The 16,124-nt window shown below is 50.2% G+C and overlaps 7 protein-coding genes and 2 non-coding genes across 9 annotated transcripts; 5 read left to right on the top strand and 4 right to left on the bottom strand.

Annotated features, from left to right (window-relative positions):
* Window positions 1-579: 579 nt before the first annotated feature.
* Window positions 580-1,445, top strand: VFPPC_14533 (pyrimidine 5'-nucleotidase; the record flags this gene model as incomplete). The annotated part of the gene is made up of 4 exons (XM_018292301.1): window positions 580-626; window positions 686-714; window positions 773-1,234; window positions 1,288-1,445. The coding sequence occupies 4 exons, from the start codon at window positions 580-582 to the stop codon at window positions 1,443-1,445; spliced, it is 696 nt and encodes a 231-aa protein (XP_018140789.1).
* A 262-nt stretch (window positions 1,446-1,707) lies between these two features.
* On the bottom strand, window positions 1,708-2,249 carry VFPPC_14534 (RNA polymerase II transcription mediator; the record flags this gene model as incomplete). Its single annotated transcript, XM_018292302.1, has 3 exons — window positions 1,708-1,967; window positions 2,035-2,149; window positions 2,208-2,249. The coding sequence occupies 3 exons, from the start codon at window positions 2,247-2,249 to the stop codon at window positions 1,708-1,710; spliced, it is 417 nt and encodes a 138-aa protein (XP_018140790.1).
* A 488-nt stretch (window positions 2,250-2,737) lies between these two features.
* VFPPC_09091 (protein translocation protein, Sec62 family protein) lies at window positions 2,738-4,049 on the top strand (the record flags this gene model as incomplete). The annotated part of the gene is made up of 3 exons (XM_018287687.1): window positions 2,738-3,158; window positions 3,229-3,779; window positions 3,840-4,049. The coding sequence occupies 3 exons, from the start codon at window positions 2,738-2,740 to the stop codon at window positions 4,047-4,049; spliced, it is 1,182 nt and encodes a 393-aa protein (XP_018140791.1).
* A 335-nt stretch (window positions 4,050-4,384) lies between these two features.
* On the bottom strand, window positions 4,385-5,635 carry VFPPC_09092 (ribonuclease T2 precursor; the record flags this gene model as incomplete). Its single annotated transcript, XM_018287688.1, has 6 exons — window positions 4,385-4,798; window positions 4,846-5,111; window positions 5,163-5,174; window positions 5,225-5,318; window positions 5,384-5,469; window positions 5,533-5,635. The coding sequence occupies 6 exons, from the start codon at window positions 5,633-5,635 to the stop codon at window positions 4,385-4,387; spliced, it is 975 nt and encodes a 324-aa protein (XP_018140792.1).
* Window positions 5,636-6,899: 1,264 nt separating this feature from the next.
* On the bottom strand, window positions 6,900-7,514 carry VFPPC_09093 (GCN5-related N-acetyltransferase (GNAT) domain-containing protein; the record flags this gene model as incomplete). The annotated part of the gene is made up of 2 exons (XM_018287689.1): window positions 6,900-7,043; window positions 7,101-7,514. 2 exons carry the CDS (start codon window positions 7,512-7,514, stop codon window positions 6,900-6,902), a joined length of 558 nt encoding a protein of 185 aa, XP_018140793.1.
* A 1,266-nt stretch (window positions 7,515-8,780) lies between these two features.
* VFPPC_09094 (disulfide isomerase) lies at window positions 8,781-10,993 on the bottom strand (the record flags this gene model as incomplete). The annotated part of the gene is made up of 3 exons (XM_018287690.1): window positions 8,781-9,131; window positions 9,192-10,731; window positions 10,791-10,993. 3 exons carry the CDS (start codon window positions 10,991-10,993, stop codon window positions 8,781-8,783), a joined length of 2,094 nt encoding a protein of 697 aa, XP_018140794.1.
* Window positions 10,994-12,519: 1,526 nt separating this feature from the next.
* On the top strand, window positions 12,520-12,614 carry VFPPC_17315. The gene has a single exon. It is a non-coding gene; the product is annotated as a tRNA-Arg (tRNA).
* A 71-nt stretch (window positions 12,615-12,685) lies between these two features.
* VFPPC_17316 lies at window positions 12,686-12,785 on the top strand. Its single transcript has one exon. It is a non-coding gene; the product is annotated as a tRNA-Cys (tRNA).
* A 531-nt stretch (window positions 12,786-13,316) lies between these two features.
* On the top strand, window positions 13,317-15,025 carry VFPPC_09095 (tyrosyl-DNA phosphodiesterase; the record flags this gene model as incomplete). Its single annotated transcript, XM_018287691.2, has 3 exons — window positions 13,317-13,685; window positions 13,762-14,530; window positions 14,601-15,025. The coding sequence occupies 3 exons, from the start codon at window positions 13,317-13,319 to the stop codon at window positions 15,023-15,025; spliced, it is 1,563 nt and encodes a 520-aa protein (XP_018140796.2).
* Between the last annotated feature and the right edge of the window lie 1,099 nt (window positions 15,026-16,124).

Below are 16,124 nucleotides of genomic sequence, written 5' to 3'. Positions count from 1 at the left end.
TCCCGCCACTGCGATCATTTCAGTGGCTGCAACAAACAGCACGTGGGGCATTCCAGTGGAGCCGTGATGGGGACATCGAAAGAGTCTGGTCTGGTTGAGTCAATGCTGAAGACCAGTGGTAAGGCGTAACGCCTCCAACTTCTCTGCGATTCGCAACTCGAACTATAGTAACTCACTTACTTTACATTGTCCAGAATCGTCAAGTCTGAACATTAAAAAAAAAAAAATAACATTTACCCCGCGTACTATTTGTAAATCTTATGATGGCAAAGCAGCGCTGTAAGTCTTGAACTAACATCTGGCTTCCCATCGCCCACCCATCAAACGTCTCAACCGTAAATTACTCGACAAGCCTAATCCAGTCCACACAACGTCACCCAACGGGGATCCATAGTTCCCTTGCTGTACCACTCCAATATCCAGACTGCTTTTTCCCTTCAACAACATATGAGTCGTGCCGGCCCTCGCTTTCTTAGTCGGTTTCTTTCTTCTCCCAGTTATAGACACCCTCATCCTTTGAGACTCCCGCTGAGCCACCACTCCTCACCTCCGTTTTCGCTCCGCAATTCGATTCGCACAATGACTGTCGTCAACGGCACAGGAGCCGGGAAACCGGTACTCTTCTTGTATGTTCCAAATCTTCCTTGATCATATATGCGCGGGGACTAATTCCGTTGATTAACAGTGATATCGACAACTGTCTCTACTCACGAAGTAAGTTACATCCACACTTCGGTCAGTGAGTCATAGCACATACTTACAATTCGTATAGGTACCAAGGTTCAGGATTTGATGGCAGATCTGATTGACAAGTACTTTTCGAAGCACCTGGACCTTCCCTGGGACGAAGCTGTCAGACTTCACAAGGAGTACTACACAAGTTACGGATTGGCCATTGAAGGTCTCGTCCGCCACCACCAGATTAACCCGCTAGAGTATAATGCTGAAGTCGACGATGCTCTACCACTCCAGGACATCATCAAGCCTGATCCCGAGCTGAGGAAACTTCTGGAGAGTATTGACAAGTCCAAAGTCACGGTTTGGCTTTTTACTAATGCCTACGTCACTCACGCCAAGAGAGTCGTCCGCCTCCTCGGTATTGAGGACCTCTTTGACGGCCTTACATACTGTGACTATTCTCAGAAGCCTCTAACTTGCAAGCCGCACCCAGATATGTACAAAAAGGGTATGCGAGAAGCTGGCGTTACCGACGTAAATGATTGCTACTTCGTTGGTGCGTATCCTTGTCAGATGATGTAGAGACTGCGGCTCGCTAACAGCTTACAGATGATTCCTTCTTGAATTGTACGAAAGCCAGAGACTTCGGCTGGACCGCGGCTCATTTGGTTGAAGAAGGTTTGCCAGTACCCGACAAGAAAGCCTCTCAATACCAGATACGCCACTTGAGTGAACTGCGAACTATTTATCCGCAGTTCTTCAAATAAGCCTGGAGTAAACTTGTTCGTCTCTCGTCGTCTCAAGAGGATGACAGGTCGCGTTTGACGGGACCCTGAAGGAGGGGTCACATCATGATTGCGTGCGCAGCCTTGGCTTCAAGTAGATTAGAGTAATGTTAGAAGTCGTTTAGAATCAACTGAACTTTATGCGTCCCGGCTCCCGACTTGAGACCCCTGTGTAAGAAATGACCCAAACGCCACGCTATGCAATCAACATCATAAACACCAGGCACATCTCAAAGAACCACGGTCATGGCCGTCTAATACTTCTAATGACAGTGTCCAGCTCTGCCAATATTTGGTCCCTCTCCTTTAGCGCTTCTTGTCTCTGCGCTTCCGCCGCCTTCAGGTCTTCTTCCAGGTCCTTAATGTTTCGTTCTTGGTCTCTTTCGCTGTTATCTAACCCTGGGAGGTTCGAAATGAGCACTTCAATTTGTTGCTCCTTAATGATAAGGTCCCGAGATAGCTCTTTAAGACCGGCCGCAAACTCGTCAGCGGGCAACGGGTCGACTGTCGCCAATTGTCAGTGCTCTATACCAAGCATTTTTTGGACGTTCTCTATGTTCCCTCCCCGTACCTTCTTTCTGGTGAGGCTCCTGTTTTACATCGCGGACTTTATCGTTTGGGCCGAGGGTTTCAAGGTCGTGCCGCCTCTGGACAAAATGCAGGCATGCGACGAATTGCTGGGCAAGCTATAATCGGGGTCAGCAGAAGGTTCCTTGATTGATGAACTTGGCGGGATTGTAAGACCTGGTCGACTGCATCTTGCAGTTGCGTTAACCTATCGCCCATGGTGATGCCGGGCAGAATGCGATCAGTAGGTCGGCCGCGACAACTCTGTGATGAGAAGCTACCCCCACGAATCGCGAATGCTTTTACCTTGCTGAGGTTGGCACTCAAGTCGTGGGGGTGCAAATTAACAAGATACACTGTGCATGCGCACTGTTACTTCACCCAACGGCGGCTTCCATGTTGGTTCCCCTGCATCTGCCGGATCACGGGGAATAGACGAGCCGACCCACTGCAACTATGGACGATGAATGGGGCTGAAGGGAAGTGAACACCTTGTTGTCAGTGAGCTTGCTAGGCTGGCCAAAAGTAAGCAAATGATGCCACAGGGCCACATCTCATCTTGCCTCTACTTCCGTGTCCCTCCCACAATTTAATTCCACCACTTTTTGCTGCGCTCTTGCTCTACCCCTTTCATTCATTCATTGACACGCACCAAATATACTTTCCTTTCACACTGGCGGCGGCCGCAACTTCTAATCTACTTCACAATGTCAGCGCCGAATGGTGAGGGTGGCATCCCCATGCCCATGCCCGGTCAGCGTCCAACGCCGGAGCAGATTGCTGAGATTCAGCGAAGGGTTGCCGAGGATGCTGAAAAGGCGGGTATGACTGTTCCGGAGTTCATTGAACACATTAAGAAGCAGGCGATGGAGCAGCAACGAATGCGCATGATGCAGCAACAGGCTGGAGGCGAGCATGTGCACGGAGAACACTGCAACCATGATCACGACCATGACCACGACCACGACCACGACCACGATCACCATGGCCATAGCCATGGCCAGCCCCAGCCCATTGTCCCTGGTCCTCCCAATCCCAAGGCTCTGGCACTGGCAAACTTTCTTAAGGGCCAGGATCTCAAACCCCGTACCAGTATCCTAAACGGAGAGCGAAAGGATATGTTCAGAGGTGTGTAGAGGATTGGCATTCAAACCCGGACGACATATCTTTTATCTGAAGCTAATCCTGTTTGTCACAGTCAAGCGTGCCCTGCGTGCCCTGCAAACCCCAGCGTATGAAAAAGCCCGCAAGAAGAACCCTCTTCTCCCCGAGATCACAGACCGAGCGTCCCTCGAAAACGCTTTCAAGCTGCTGCCGCTGAGCATGCTGGCTCTGAGAGTCAGCAAGATTGAACCTGAAGAGGGTCCGAACGGCAAGAAACCCAAGCGAACAAAGGGCCAATGGAACGTTCGCATCGAGCAGCAGCAGGACGCTGGCGATGACATGTACTATGTGTGGCTCTGGGAAGGCAGCCAAGTCAAGCGCCAGCTGTACGCTGCTCTCGCTCTAGTTTTGATCTTCATCATCGTTCTGTATCCCCTCTGGCCACTGAAGCTGCGACAAGGTGTCTACTACCTTAGTTGGGGTCTTCTGGGTCTTCTTGGACTGTTCTTCGCCATGGCCATCTTCCGTGTCATTCTCTTCTGCATCACATATTTCGCTGTGCCTCCTGGTCTCTGGCTGTATCCCAACCTATGGGAGGATGTTTCGTTCATGGACAGTTTCCGACCTGTGTGGGCTTGGCATGAGGTAAGTTTGGCTGTGTCCTGGCCGGTAGCAAACTCCTGAATATACTAACACGCGATCCAGTCTGCCGCCGACAAGAAGAAGAAGAAGAAGGCAAAGTCTGCAGCTCGCGCTTCGGCTGCCGGTCCCAACAGTGCTTTTGCTGCCTCGACTGGCCAGGTTGCGCCCACAACTGCCACCACCACCGGCACAGATACCCAGATCAACGTTGGCAGCGCCCAGCAACGGCACTATGAAGCCCCCAGAGTGGACGAACTTGCAGACGACGAGTAAAGTAAGGCGGGTGGGAGTGGAGAGCAGCCACGGGCAGATAGAAGGAGCTTTAAAAAAAACATATCTTGAGATCGATGGCGTTTAATTGGGTTGAAGGACTAAAATGTAGGGTGCGTAGTTTGAGTATGTTGCAGACCAGAAGTGGCTGTCTACTATGAGAGATTGACAGACTAGGCATTGAATCACAATGGAAGCGTGATTATTGCCAAAGTATATCACAGCGTGTGACAGACAAGCTATGTGAACAAGTTGTAAGAACCGCACTCCCATATATGACTGTATATTCATTCCCTCCATCTCAACAATATATACGTCGCATCTACACCAACAGATATTTACTTCTCACTACCCTTAGCACGCTCATAGTACTTAATAGCGCCCTTTGCCTGCGCACAGGTCGTCAACCGACCACCCGCCTTCCCAGCATCCAACTTCTTAGCCTCCCCTCGCTGCGGCGTCCCATTAACATGGTAGTAATACCACAGCTCATTGATTTCAGTGCGCCCATTGTCCAACGACCCCTTACCCGCAGCCGTCTCATTATACTTGGGCCCGCCGCAGCCAATAAACGGCGGCTTACCAAACTCCTTGGTCAGAGCGTGCTGAATATCACTCAGCGTGTAGCCAGTCGAGTTGGACGGGTGTATGCCCGCGTTGCTGAGCCACCGGAACGAGGGGAGCCGCTGCTGCCAGGTAATAACTGTCTCGAAGAAGTCGAACAGGTCATCGTGCTCGGCGGCCTTGGGGCCCTGCGCTGAGTTAGATATGTATTTCTCGGGGGTTTGGGAAAACGTACGTAGCACTCTTTCTGAAAGGTAGAGTAGCAGGTGGCGTGCTTGGAGAACTCGTGCGCCCAGAATACCCAGTTGGGGTCGAATTGGCTGACCCAGTACTTGGCCATGTAGGCGAGGAGATCTAGCTTGCCGTAGGGCTCGAACCACTTGTCGATGGACTCGCCTTTGTAGGGGGGCACGGGCGTGCCGTCTGGTTTGCTGTTGGTGGTGTTGGGGGAGGGCTTGGGGTCATATTGGCGGGTTAGGTCGCAGTATTGGGTGTATGAGCCTGGTGGTCAGTTGTTAGATGGGGATGCTGCAGGGCGAGAAGTTGATTTACCGTTGCAGAAGTCTGTTCTTTGTTTAGTGTTGTGTAATGGATGGGAGAGTAGAGCAACGTACCAGGCCATAGGCCATGGATGGTCCACGAATTCTTGGGATAGATCTGTCCCTTGTCCTCGAGGCCAGTGAATGTGCTCCATAGTTGAGTGGCGACCTGTACAGGAATAAATCGTTAGACATAAAGTGCAATTGGTGCTTTATGGAAAAGGACAAACTCACCAACAGACCGCCAAACGTCTCAACGCAGCACGTATCCTTGACCTTTTCAGGGTTCGCCTTGCACGAGCAAGACAGCACCGGTTCAACTACAACAACATCGTTAACAATGCCAAGAACCAATTACTCAAAACAGACGGGAAATCGCATACCAATCGCGCAGGTGTGGTTATCAGGCGTAATACCCGGATACAATCCCGCAACAGCCACGTCCGCCAAGCCCGCAAGCCCCAGAACAAGAGCCGCGCAACGCATATTACAATTGACCAAAGAGCTCAAGACTAGACCTATATCTCGAATTGAATCCGTGCACCGTAGAAAACCAAAAGGAGAAGGGAAGCTCTCGATTGAGTTGGGTTGCAGATCACCATTATTTAAGACCAGGTCCCACGTGCGCCCAAGCTCCGTCTTACACAAGTTTACCGTCAAGTTTTCCTTTGGAGTTTGTGCTGCCGCTTCGGTCTGCAATTCGGTCCAACGACCAACTAGCCAGGTCCGTGGGCGTAATCCAGACCAATGAAACTTTTTGGACCAGCGCTGCAGAGGGAAAAATGTCAAAAATGCCTGCCTGATTGAGCAACTCTTCCGCTTGTTGGAGCGCGAGCCGAACCCTGCCTGGCTGTTGCAGCGAGGGGAGCAGGGATGGTCTTGGGAGCTTTTGTCAAAAGGGCCCCTGGTGAGCACCTGCGTGTGTTCGGGGACGTGGTAGGCTCGGCTTTTGGGCTTACGCTGGCGATGCTGCGTGGCTGGGCGCTAGTTGGACGGAGCACGCCGCGGGTTTTGTTATCTGGTGGTTTGGATGGGATGTGCATCTTGTTTTGTTGGTAGAGCATGTTGTGGTTGGATTGTGTGGGCGGCCTTGTCCGTGGGCTTTTGAGATGAGACGATCTGCCAATTTGAGATGCTGGGGTTGACTTTGGGGTTGATTTGGTTGACAGGTGCTGGATCGTGGTGTAACACTGGATCGAGCCGAAGTTACGGGAGCAATGGCGTCTGAAGGGATCTCGGGATGTTTCTCATGTGGGGGATCTCTGATCGTCCAAGGTTTTCTTCGATCAGGTCGTTCTCCGTAGGCAGGTTTCTAACCAAGCGAATTGTCCGCCCAATTCGAAATATAGCTGCCGACGGCCGTTGGAGTCTCGCACCGAAACATAAGCAGACTAATCTTGACAATACCACCTACACAATGCAGCTCTCCCGAGTAAACATCGAGACTGTATAGTTACGACATATAGGTTGTTTGATATCAATTGTTACCGAACGACCACACTACGAACCCAAGCGTGATCTGCGTACAGAAACCAGGACTACCTTGTAATTCCTTCTAGAGCCATCTTCATGCCGTTCCTCAAATACTTCCATCCTGATATCAAAACCGTCAGTGCCTAGCTTCACAAACATCACGGCACATTCTTCACAGTAACACTCCGTTACATCACCTCGCAACACACACATCGACATCGCCCTCACCACAAAGCAACACACCAGAAAACCAATCCCAATTCCATCCCTTCACCCATCATCCAAGCTGCTTATAAAAAAACGTCCCATCCTTCATCGCCCCCGCCGGACTCATCCCATACCCAGGAACCCTCCCCAACTCAACATACCCCAACTTCCGATAAACCGCCTCGGCAGCACTCCCCGTCTCCGTATCAAGCAACTATTCCCAAAGTCAGCAAACAGCCCCCCATCCGCCGTACCCAGCTCGCAAACTCACCAATATATTCTTCGACATTCTCGTCGCCTCGCTCTCCAACGCCGCCATCAACGCCCTCGCACCGCCCCTCCCCCTAAAGTTCTTATGAACCAGCAACTTCTCCACGTAGCCCCTATACGCACCCGTCTCCGAATACGGCGTAGTTAGCATAACAACTCCCATCAGCTCTGGGCCCTTGGGTCTCCCACTCTCATCAACCTGCGTGACAAGAATCCAAATCTGCCGCTTCCCATCGTTTACCTCTGCTATACGCTCCTTCCACCACGACAGCAACTTCTCGTGTGACAGGGGCGGGAGAAACGTGGCAATAGTGCGGTCTTGCGTGATGCAGGAGGCGTGGATGGCGGCGAGGTACGGCGTCAGGTGGGAGTGTTGCTTGGGGTTGAAGGGCAGGACGATTCCCTGCTGGGCCATGGTGTCTGACGTAGCTGGTTTATTTAAACTGTGTTGGCTTTAACAAAAAGGCGAGGTGTTTCCAAAATTTCCGATGACGAGTGGGAAGTTCTTTTGTTGCCCGACCAGCCTTCTCAACCTGCCGACGTGTCAGTGTCAGACTAAACTCTTCATCCATACAATAGCAAGATGAAAAACAAGTACCCTCATCAAGCATGCAATTTGGAAAAGTGTAAGAAGACAATGCTGTCTCACACAAAGACAACGTTAAGTTCAAACTCACTGAAAACTGAAAAATTCGTCCGGCACAACCAGAATTCGCAATCACGCGCAGCTGACACAACAGAAGAGACCAGGGTATCTGAAATGCTGTAGGCAGAAAAGGGAAAACGTTAGGCCCAGCGATGTCCGGCACTGCGAAAAAAGTTGGAGAGGACGATCAGACATACATGCGGCGTTTGGCAGCATCGAAACCTTTGATGGGCTCACAATTGCATTCACCTGGGGTTGCGTAGGCGGCGCTAATTGGCTGGCGGGGAGGCAAACTGTGGATGTGCTGCAGCTTGGTCACCTCCGGGAAGTGAGCAACAGTCAGCAACACAAAAAAAAAAGAGGATGGGATGGATCAGTATTGGTTCCTTCATGCAGATTAATCAACTGCCATGGTGGTAGTTAATATATTATCCCGCCGTGTTTCGCCAATCAGTGTACGCAAGGACGGGAAAGATGAAAACATTGCTCTCTGACTGTCGCATGTTTCCTACACATGCATACTCCATCCAAGCAAGTCAAATGCGGAGCAAATGTGATATCACAAAACGAATGCGCATCGTAATTCTATTAATCTGGTATACACATAAAGAGCTAACCCTGGAATGATCCCCCGAAACTCCGTTATCCGCTCAAACGAACCTCTCAAAAGGGTTGAAGTCAGGCAACTAACCCTAGGTATGATGAATGATGAACAACAAACGGCCAACCTTTGTAAGCGTCAAGACACTGAATCAGCTTGATTTCCACTAAGCATATAACCCTTCTGTTAGTCCTCATCCTCCAGCAAGACGTCCTGGAACTGCCGTATCCGCACATGGTGGTGCTGGTGATTACAACAAACAACATCTTTGCCGCACGAGCCCCTCTGATCGATCCTTCTCTTATGCTGTCGGGGTCTTCCATCAATAAAAAACGCCTAAAAAAAGAAAATGGCGCAGGTTACTTTGCTTTCCAAAATGATAAAGAACAAGAAGGATTCTTCTTGCCCCGGTACAAGGGCAACCTTGTCCATGCTTAATCAGCCTTTTGATTGCCATTGGCGTTCATGCCCAACAGACCCTCCTTTAGCTGATTGATACCCATGGCGTCGTCCAGTCTGAAATGTCCACCCCGAGTACGACGTGCGCGGCCACGGAGCCATGAGAAGGTACCAAATGCCAGTCCGAGGACGCAGCCCATTGACAAATACGGGTGCTCAATAAAGGCAACCTTGATGTCGAAGAAAATCTTCTCAATCGTAGACACGGTAAGCTTGTGCTTGATGACATGAGGGCCATACACAATCTTGTCCAGCGTCTCCATGATTGATGTACGGCTGACCATGATGTAGTTGCCCGTCACGGTTTGATCCCAGTATCTGCGGTGCTGTGCTGTTGTTAGCATTGGTCGAAGTAACGGAAATGCGGCGCATTATTGGGCACTTACATCTTCCTCATTAATGATTATCTTTTCTCCTTCCTTCACATCGATGCCGTATGTTTGTCGGATCCAACGCTGCCAGTAGACACCATCAACCCAAGCAAATGTCACTTCCTTGCGGCCAGCGTTATTCATATCAACGCGAATACCCTTGGCAGCTCGCAATGCGCGTTGGTCCCCACGATCTTCAGCCTCTTCGATTCTCATCTGCTTAGAGTCTCGCAGCTTCTTACGCTCGAGTTGGAATTCCTGAATTTGTCTGTCCATCCACTCATTTGCCGCGCTCTTCATTTCACGAATAGAGCCCGAGAAGGACGCCTGATCCGCATGGCTCAGAATTCCAAGGACAACAAGCTTGCCATTGAAAATTTGGTGGGCATTGGAAGGAGTCAACTCTGGCACCAGTGGAAGCCACACACCTCTCATCCAGTCCAAAACTTGATTCTTATCGCGCATCTCATTGGGTGTGATTGGCGGATAGTAGGTTGGTCTGCCTTCGCGTGAAACTAACAGGCGTGGCCAGGTCGTAATCTTGAAGCGTTCATAAAGTTTGGGATCGTTCGTCTTGACAAGCTTGGCGTGTCCAATAAGGCTCAAGGGAATCGTCTCCAAAGCCCGGAAGTCTTCGCTTGTCGTAGCATGATCGTAAAAATACACAAATATAACGTCCTCGGTCTTTTCCAGATTCTTGAATGAGGTCGCATTCACGTCAGGAATGCCACTAGCGAGGTCAACGGCCTTGTCAGCATATTGAACAAAATCGCCCAAGCCACGCAAGCCCGAGTATTCTGCCCTTTCGCCGCCCTTGAAGAAAATGAGGGTTGGGTATGCTGTGGCGTGCACGTCCTTACACAGACGTGACTCCTTGTCGCAGTTCACTTCACCAACATGCAGCTTGCCTCGCATTGTCTTGGCAAGTTGCTGCCAAGTAGGTCCCATTGCCTGACAATGAGGGCACCACGGGGCATAGAATTTGATGAACCAAGGTTCCTGCGTCTGTGTCACGAGCTTCTGGAAGCTCTCAGCAGTGAGAGAAACTGAAACACCGTCCGGGTTAGGTGTATCCTTTGGTTTCTTGGGTTTTCTTTCCTTTTCCAATTCTCCGGCAGTCTTAACCTTCCAGTCATTGCCAAAAGGCTTATCAGAAAGCGAATCATCCTCGTCCTTCTTGACGGTATCCTTTCCAGTATTTGCACTCTTCTTGGGAGACTCCTTGGCGCCGCGCTCGGGCAAGTCTACAGTTTTGGGTCGAGAGCCAGGCTTCTCCTTTTCGAGTCCCTTCTCGACCATTTCGCTGATTACATCCATGCCTTTGGCGCCCATGACCTGCTCAAAGCGCGTGCCATTTTCGAACAAAATGGTTGTAGGGAAGGACGCGACGTCGTGTTCGCTGCAGAGATCTGCGTACAGTGTGCAGTCAAGCACGCCGAATCTAAAGTCGTAGTACTTTTCGAACGTCGAACCGTCGGCAGTTTTTGATGTGTAGTAGAATTCGTATAGAGTTTGAAACGTTGGAGCGAATTCCATGCAGTGGCCACAGTAGGGGCTACAATTTCCGTTAGTTCATCATGCAACAATTGAGCTTCACAATATCTTGCGTCGCACCTAAAATGCTTGACCAAGAGCCATCGAGTCTTGTTGACTTCCTCAGCCCAGTTTGATGGCGTCAAGTCCAGCAACGGCGGTACCGTCTTGTGATCAAACGTAGTAGGCTTCACGGCGTCTTTTTCGGTATCCGAGTCCCCCAACGGTTCCGCCCTGACCAGGGCCGTAGCGCTGGCCAGGAGCGACAGGATGCTCAATCTCATGTGTGGCCACGCGATGCACTTGAATAGGTGCAACTATGATGTGGATAGGAATCGGCAAATAGCAGATGCGAACGTGAGACGAAGCCGACAGACGGCGCGGCAGAGAAGATCGCAGACCGAACGTGTCGTAGTTTGGTATGTCGCCGGCTGATCAACTTGAACGATAAGAGATGGGTAAGATGGATTTGGCTCAGCGGGCGTGGCAGCGGATCGCCAAAGACCAGGGTGGTGGCTTTGGTGACGGCGGAACGGAGAAAATGAAGATTAATGGATTTGTCGCAGTAGCATAGAAATGAATGACAGCAGCTGAGGTGGAATCGCTTCCAGGCGAAACCCCGATGCCACCAGAGATATTGTGATGAGAATCAGATGACAAGCCGCGGATGCAAAAGGTCGACCATTGCGAGAAAAGGGACACTGTTGGAACAAGCCAGGAGTCGTTTTGTCAGAAGATCCAAGCTTTTGCGCCACACTAGGACTAAAATTAGGTGGCAGTAACGTTATTGAGACAACGTGATGCGGTCCAGCCACAGATCCAGTAACTGCACAGCCACTTTGGCGAACCTCGTTCTCCTTGCCTTCATGACACAGTACGCTCCGACAACAAGTGCAATGAATTGGTCTTTTGAGACGATTATCTTCCTAGCAACTCTGTTTAACCATGGCTTGACAACATTGTGAACCCTCTTCATGTTTTCCCGCTAGATCACATCAGATATAATTGTCAAAGCGAGAAGTGACACCAGCCATCTTGCAATTCACCCAAGAGCTGTTCCGCGGGAGCTGGCACCAGCAGCCTCACATCTTGAAATCTACTCTACCCGCTCCGGTTCGTCAAACAGACTTGTCATGCTTCAAAAGGTCATGATTTCGCCTTGACTCGGTCAAGCAGCCGCATGGTTTTGAGTCTGTATCCGTATCCTCGTGGGCTTCAAAGAGGCAACAAAACACCAGATGCCGCACTCTCTCACCTCACCACGATGAGCGTACCTCAAGCTACCATGGCAGCACTCACATCGCCATACACAGCACTGGACAGTCCGACGCAATGGAACACCGCTTCACTGGGCGCATATCACGGTGCCGTCGGTGTGGCAATTGCTCTGATGGCACATGGCGCGGAGGTTTTTGCGGCGGACAAGCGTGGAAACACACCGGCTAGACTGGCGATCGAATCGCCGTTTCTTACCAGGGAATTTGAAGCGAAGGACCAGCTACTGCAAATGTTTCGTGGCGATAGGCAATAGTTGAGGGAAACACTGTCATTGAAGAAACTGGCGGAAACCATCAACTTATGACTACGAATAGGAGCTACTATACTCTAATTGTCGAGGGTTCAGCAGCTGCCCGACTGCTGGAGGAGCAGGTAAGAACCAGCACTCGAGTTTTATCCCGTATATCGGTTCGTCTGTGTGAAGAGACAAGCTGACACTGGAACCTCCTTACCGTGACGTGGCATCCTGGTTTGGTTGCCAAAGTCCCCTGGTTGGTAAAGGTTTATAAATTGGTTTAGTACCATACCTACCAACTGGGTAGCTCAATGGTAGAGCATCTGGCTACGCAGCATCATTATAGTATTCTTAGTAGTCAGAAGATGCAGGTTCGAGTCCTGTCCCGGTTATTATAATTTTTTTCAATGCATGTGATGTGGTGGTTGGAAGGTTTATAAGGTTGTTTAGTACCATACCTACTAACTGGGTAGTTCAATGGTAGAGCGTCTGGCTACAACACAAAGCATCATTATAGTATCTTTAGTAGTCAGAAGATGCAGGTTCGATTCCTGTCCCGGTTAATACTTTTTTTTTTCGATGCATGATGTGGTGGTTTGAATGTCTATGAGGTGGTTGAGTATCATACATAATATTGAATGACCGGGACATATGAAGCTCAACACTGAACGGCCCCCACAGCGAATTGATTGGATCGCCCGAAAACTACCAGACACCAGCAACATTGAAGACACATGCGTATTCACATCTTGTAACTTGCACTTCGATAGTTATCTGTACCTTCAAACTCCTGCGCTTTCATAGATCTGCAAAGGCGCCGTATTTTTGCCACATTTTACGCATAATCACGGCAGATCCACTTCGTACGGCACCTTAGAACCTACAGGCTGCTTCATCCTACCACAACCAGGCATCTAACGTCATTTACCAGCTGCAAGAATCATCAGCGCAGTTGACTGACACATGCCAGAATCTCAATTGCCTCCCCAAGGCTTTCTAATTATGCCTCGAAGCTCTACTTCGACTGTTTTTCAATAGCATATCGTCAAGTCTCTCCCCATTCAGTACACCCTGGGCCCTGCAGGCGCTCCTCAATGAACGGCAGCATGGACGGCCCTCGAAAGCGGCAACGAGTCGATGGTGAGGAGCAAGGCGACCGGCTCAGGTCGTTATCTACTCCTATTAGCCCTCCTCGGAAGAGTCAGCGTCGCGAACTTGGACGGCTAGCATCCCCCTGGCAACTAACCTGGATCAGGGACCTTCCAGAAGAGCTTAACCGCGATGCAGTCACACTCAAGGATCTCCTGGGCGATCCTCTTATCAGCGAGTGCTGGGAGTTCAACTACTTGCATGATATTCCATTCTTAATGGACGCGTTTGACCAGGATACAAGGCACCTGGTGGATGTTCATGTTGTCCATGGTTTCTGGAAACGAGAGGATGCCAATCGCTTGGCTCTGACAGTAAGAACCGCCATTGTGACCCCGAGGCTTGCACATTTTTTGCAATCTCAAGCCTTTTACTAATCTATCTTGATAGATGGAAGCGTCTGAATACAGTAATGTGAAACTTCACGTGGCCCCCATGCCCGAGATGTTTGGCACCCATCACTCAAAGATGATGGTGCTTTTTCGTCACGACGACACAGCCGAGGTTATCATCCACACAGCCAACATGATACCAAAAGACTGGACGAATATGACCAATGCCGTCTGGAGAAGTCCGTGTTTGTCCAAGTTGCCCGCCGAATCCAAGAAATCACCAGAGTACTCGAGTCTGCAAATTGGAAGCGGCGAAAGATTCCGTGCTGATCTTATCAATTACTTGAGAGCCTACGACAGTAGGAAAATCACCTGTGGACCATTGGTAGACAAACTCAGCCAGTACGACTTTTCTAGTGTTAAAGGCGCACTGATAGCCAGTGTTCCCGGGAAGCACGACATACATGACCTGTCCGATACGGCGTATGGTTGGTCTGCCGCCAGACGGTATCTAAGTTCAGTCCCATGCAAGGAAGGAAATGCCGAGATTGTCACTCAAGTATCTTCCATTGCCACCTTGGGTGCCAAGGACACATGGCTTCAGAAAACGCTATTCGATGCACTCGCGATATCCAAGAAGAAGACGCTACCAAGACCAAAATTCAAGGTTGTATTTCCTACCGCGGATGAAATAAGGAAATCACTTGATGGGTATGCGTCTGGCGCCTCGATTCATACCAAGATCCAGTCCCCGCAACAAGCTCAACAACTGACTTACTTACGGCCCATCTTTTGCCACTGGGCAAATGACAGCAAGGATGGTACTGGTGAGTCCTATTTGCAATGCTTGTGACTTTTCACTGGCCGAGTGTTTATTTGTCGTCTGACCTGGCATAGTCGCATCAACTGAAACCGGAGCAAGCAACGGTGGACGAGACGGGGCAGCTCCACATATTAAAACGTATATTCGCTATAATGCCGAGGGATCGATAGATTGGGCTATGCTTACATCTGCCAATATCTCAAAACAGGCGTGGGGTGAAGCTGCGAAACCGTCTGGCGAGGTCAGAGTGGCATCCTGGGAGATTGGTGTCTTGGTATGGCCAGAACTATTCGGACCCAAAGCTTCGATGGTTGGGACCTTTCAATCCGATACTCCAAACGAAAAGTCTATCCCCAAATCTGATGATGACGAGGTCTTAATTGGCATCAGGATTCCTTATAGCATGCCACTGCAAGGGTACGGCGCGAGAGAGGTGCCGTGGGTTGCGACAATGAATCACAGTGAGCCGGACCACCTCGGCCGCCGATGGATAGAGTGATTATGCCAAAATGGTGGTTGTGGCTACCGGCCATCTTCTTGGTCGAAGTGGACCGCCGTCGAACCGGCGTTGGCTTTCAAGTCTCTCCATAACGGCTATGTAATGTTTCGCATGCTTCTGTTGGTTTCGGTATGTGCTTCGAAAGATCAGTCTTGCATTATGCTGCAGCCATGCATTGTCGGCGCAAGTTAAAACGAGAACGGCTGTGTTGAATACAATAGATACATTCGAGATCCTTGGGAAGGTTCTGCAACCAGGTGAACTTCAGACACATTCTTTCCTCACCAGGATTGCGGTGCTACCCAACGCCGACCGGCAGCGCGCCATGCCGCAAACGCCACTGTACATGTAGACTGGACTGGCAACCTGCAGCGGCAAGACGAGATGATGGTGTCGTACAGCGTCAAGCGCACGGTACAATTTATCAGGCGGACTATGTTACTCAATGGCTTACGCAGCACGGAAATGCACCAGCCGGGTCGAGGGGCTGCAGCATCAGAATGTCATGGGGTTGCGGTGAATGGACTGCAGTACATATCCTGCCTGCCAAGCTGTCATGCCTCAATTCGGGATACATGAACACATGGCGTTGCTAGCCAAGACATGAACTAGATCTACCGTGCCATACACGATCGCCGAATGGGTTGGTGATTTGACTTCATGAAGGGAAGACATCTAGAGTGATGGTGGTAATTGGGGTGTGGCTGGTTGGGGGGAACACTTGGTCATGGTATTTTTCAAAATCGTAGTTGATTCAGTAAATGCAGAGAGGAATACGGTTTACGGAGGCTGTATTGAAGAGAAGACTGCAGATTGGCCGACGAGATGTGATTGACGTGAACCAGGGTTCCAACTCCCAAGGGTCCATGTCGTCTTCATGTCACTCAGTCTGTGGCGTTGACCGCTGGATCCAAGATCAATTGAATGAAATGCGCGGGTCCCGTCATCGGGTTTTCTCCAACTTTTGTCCACATTTTGACAAGCCATCATCTTTAGGCCCACTTTAGCCACTGCACTCTAGCTCAAAGGAAAACTCCATTAGCTTTTTTCCCTTCTGACTGTGCTTGGTCATGGTCGACTTTGGACTTTGGATTTCGTC

The sequence above is a fragment of the Pochonia chlamydosporia genome, chromosome 6 (assembly GCF_001653235.2).
Source record: "Pochonia chlamydosporia 170 chromosome 6, whole genome shotgun sequence".
In the NCBI taxonomy this organism is placed as follows: Eukaryota; Fungi; Ascomycota; class Sordariomycetes; order Hypocreales; family Clavicipitaceae; genus Pochonia; species Pochonia chlamydosporia.
Note: the sequence above shows the minus strand (reverse complement) of the source record. Positions and strands in the feature narration are given on the sequence as shown.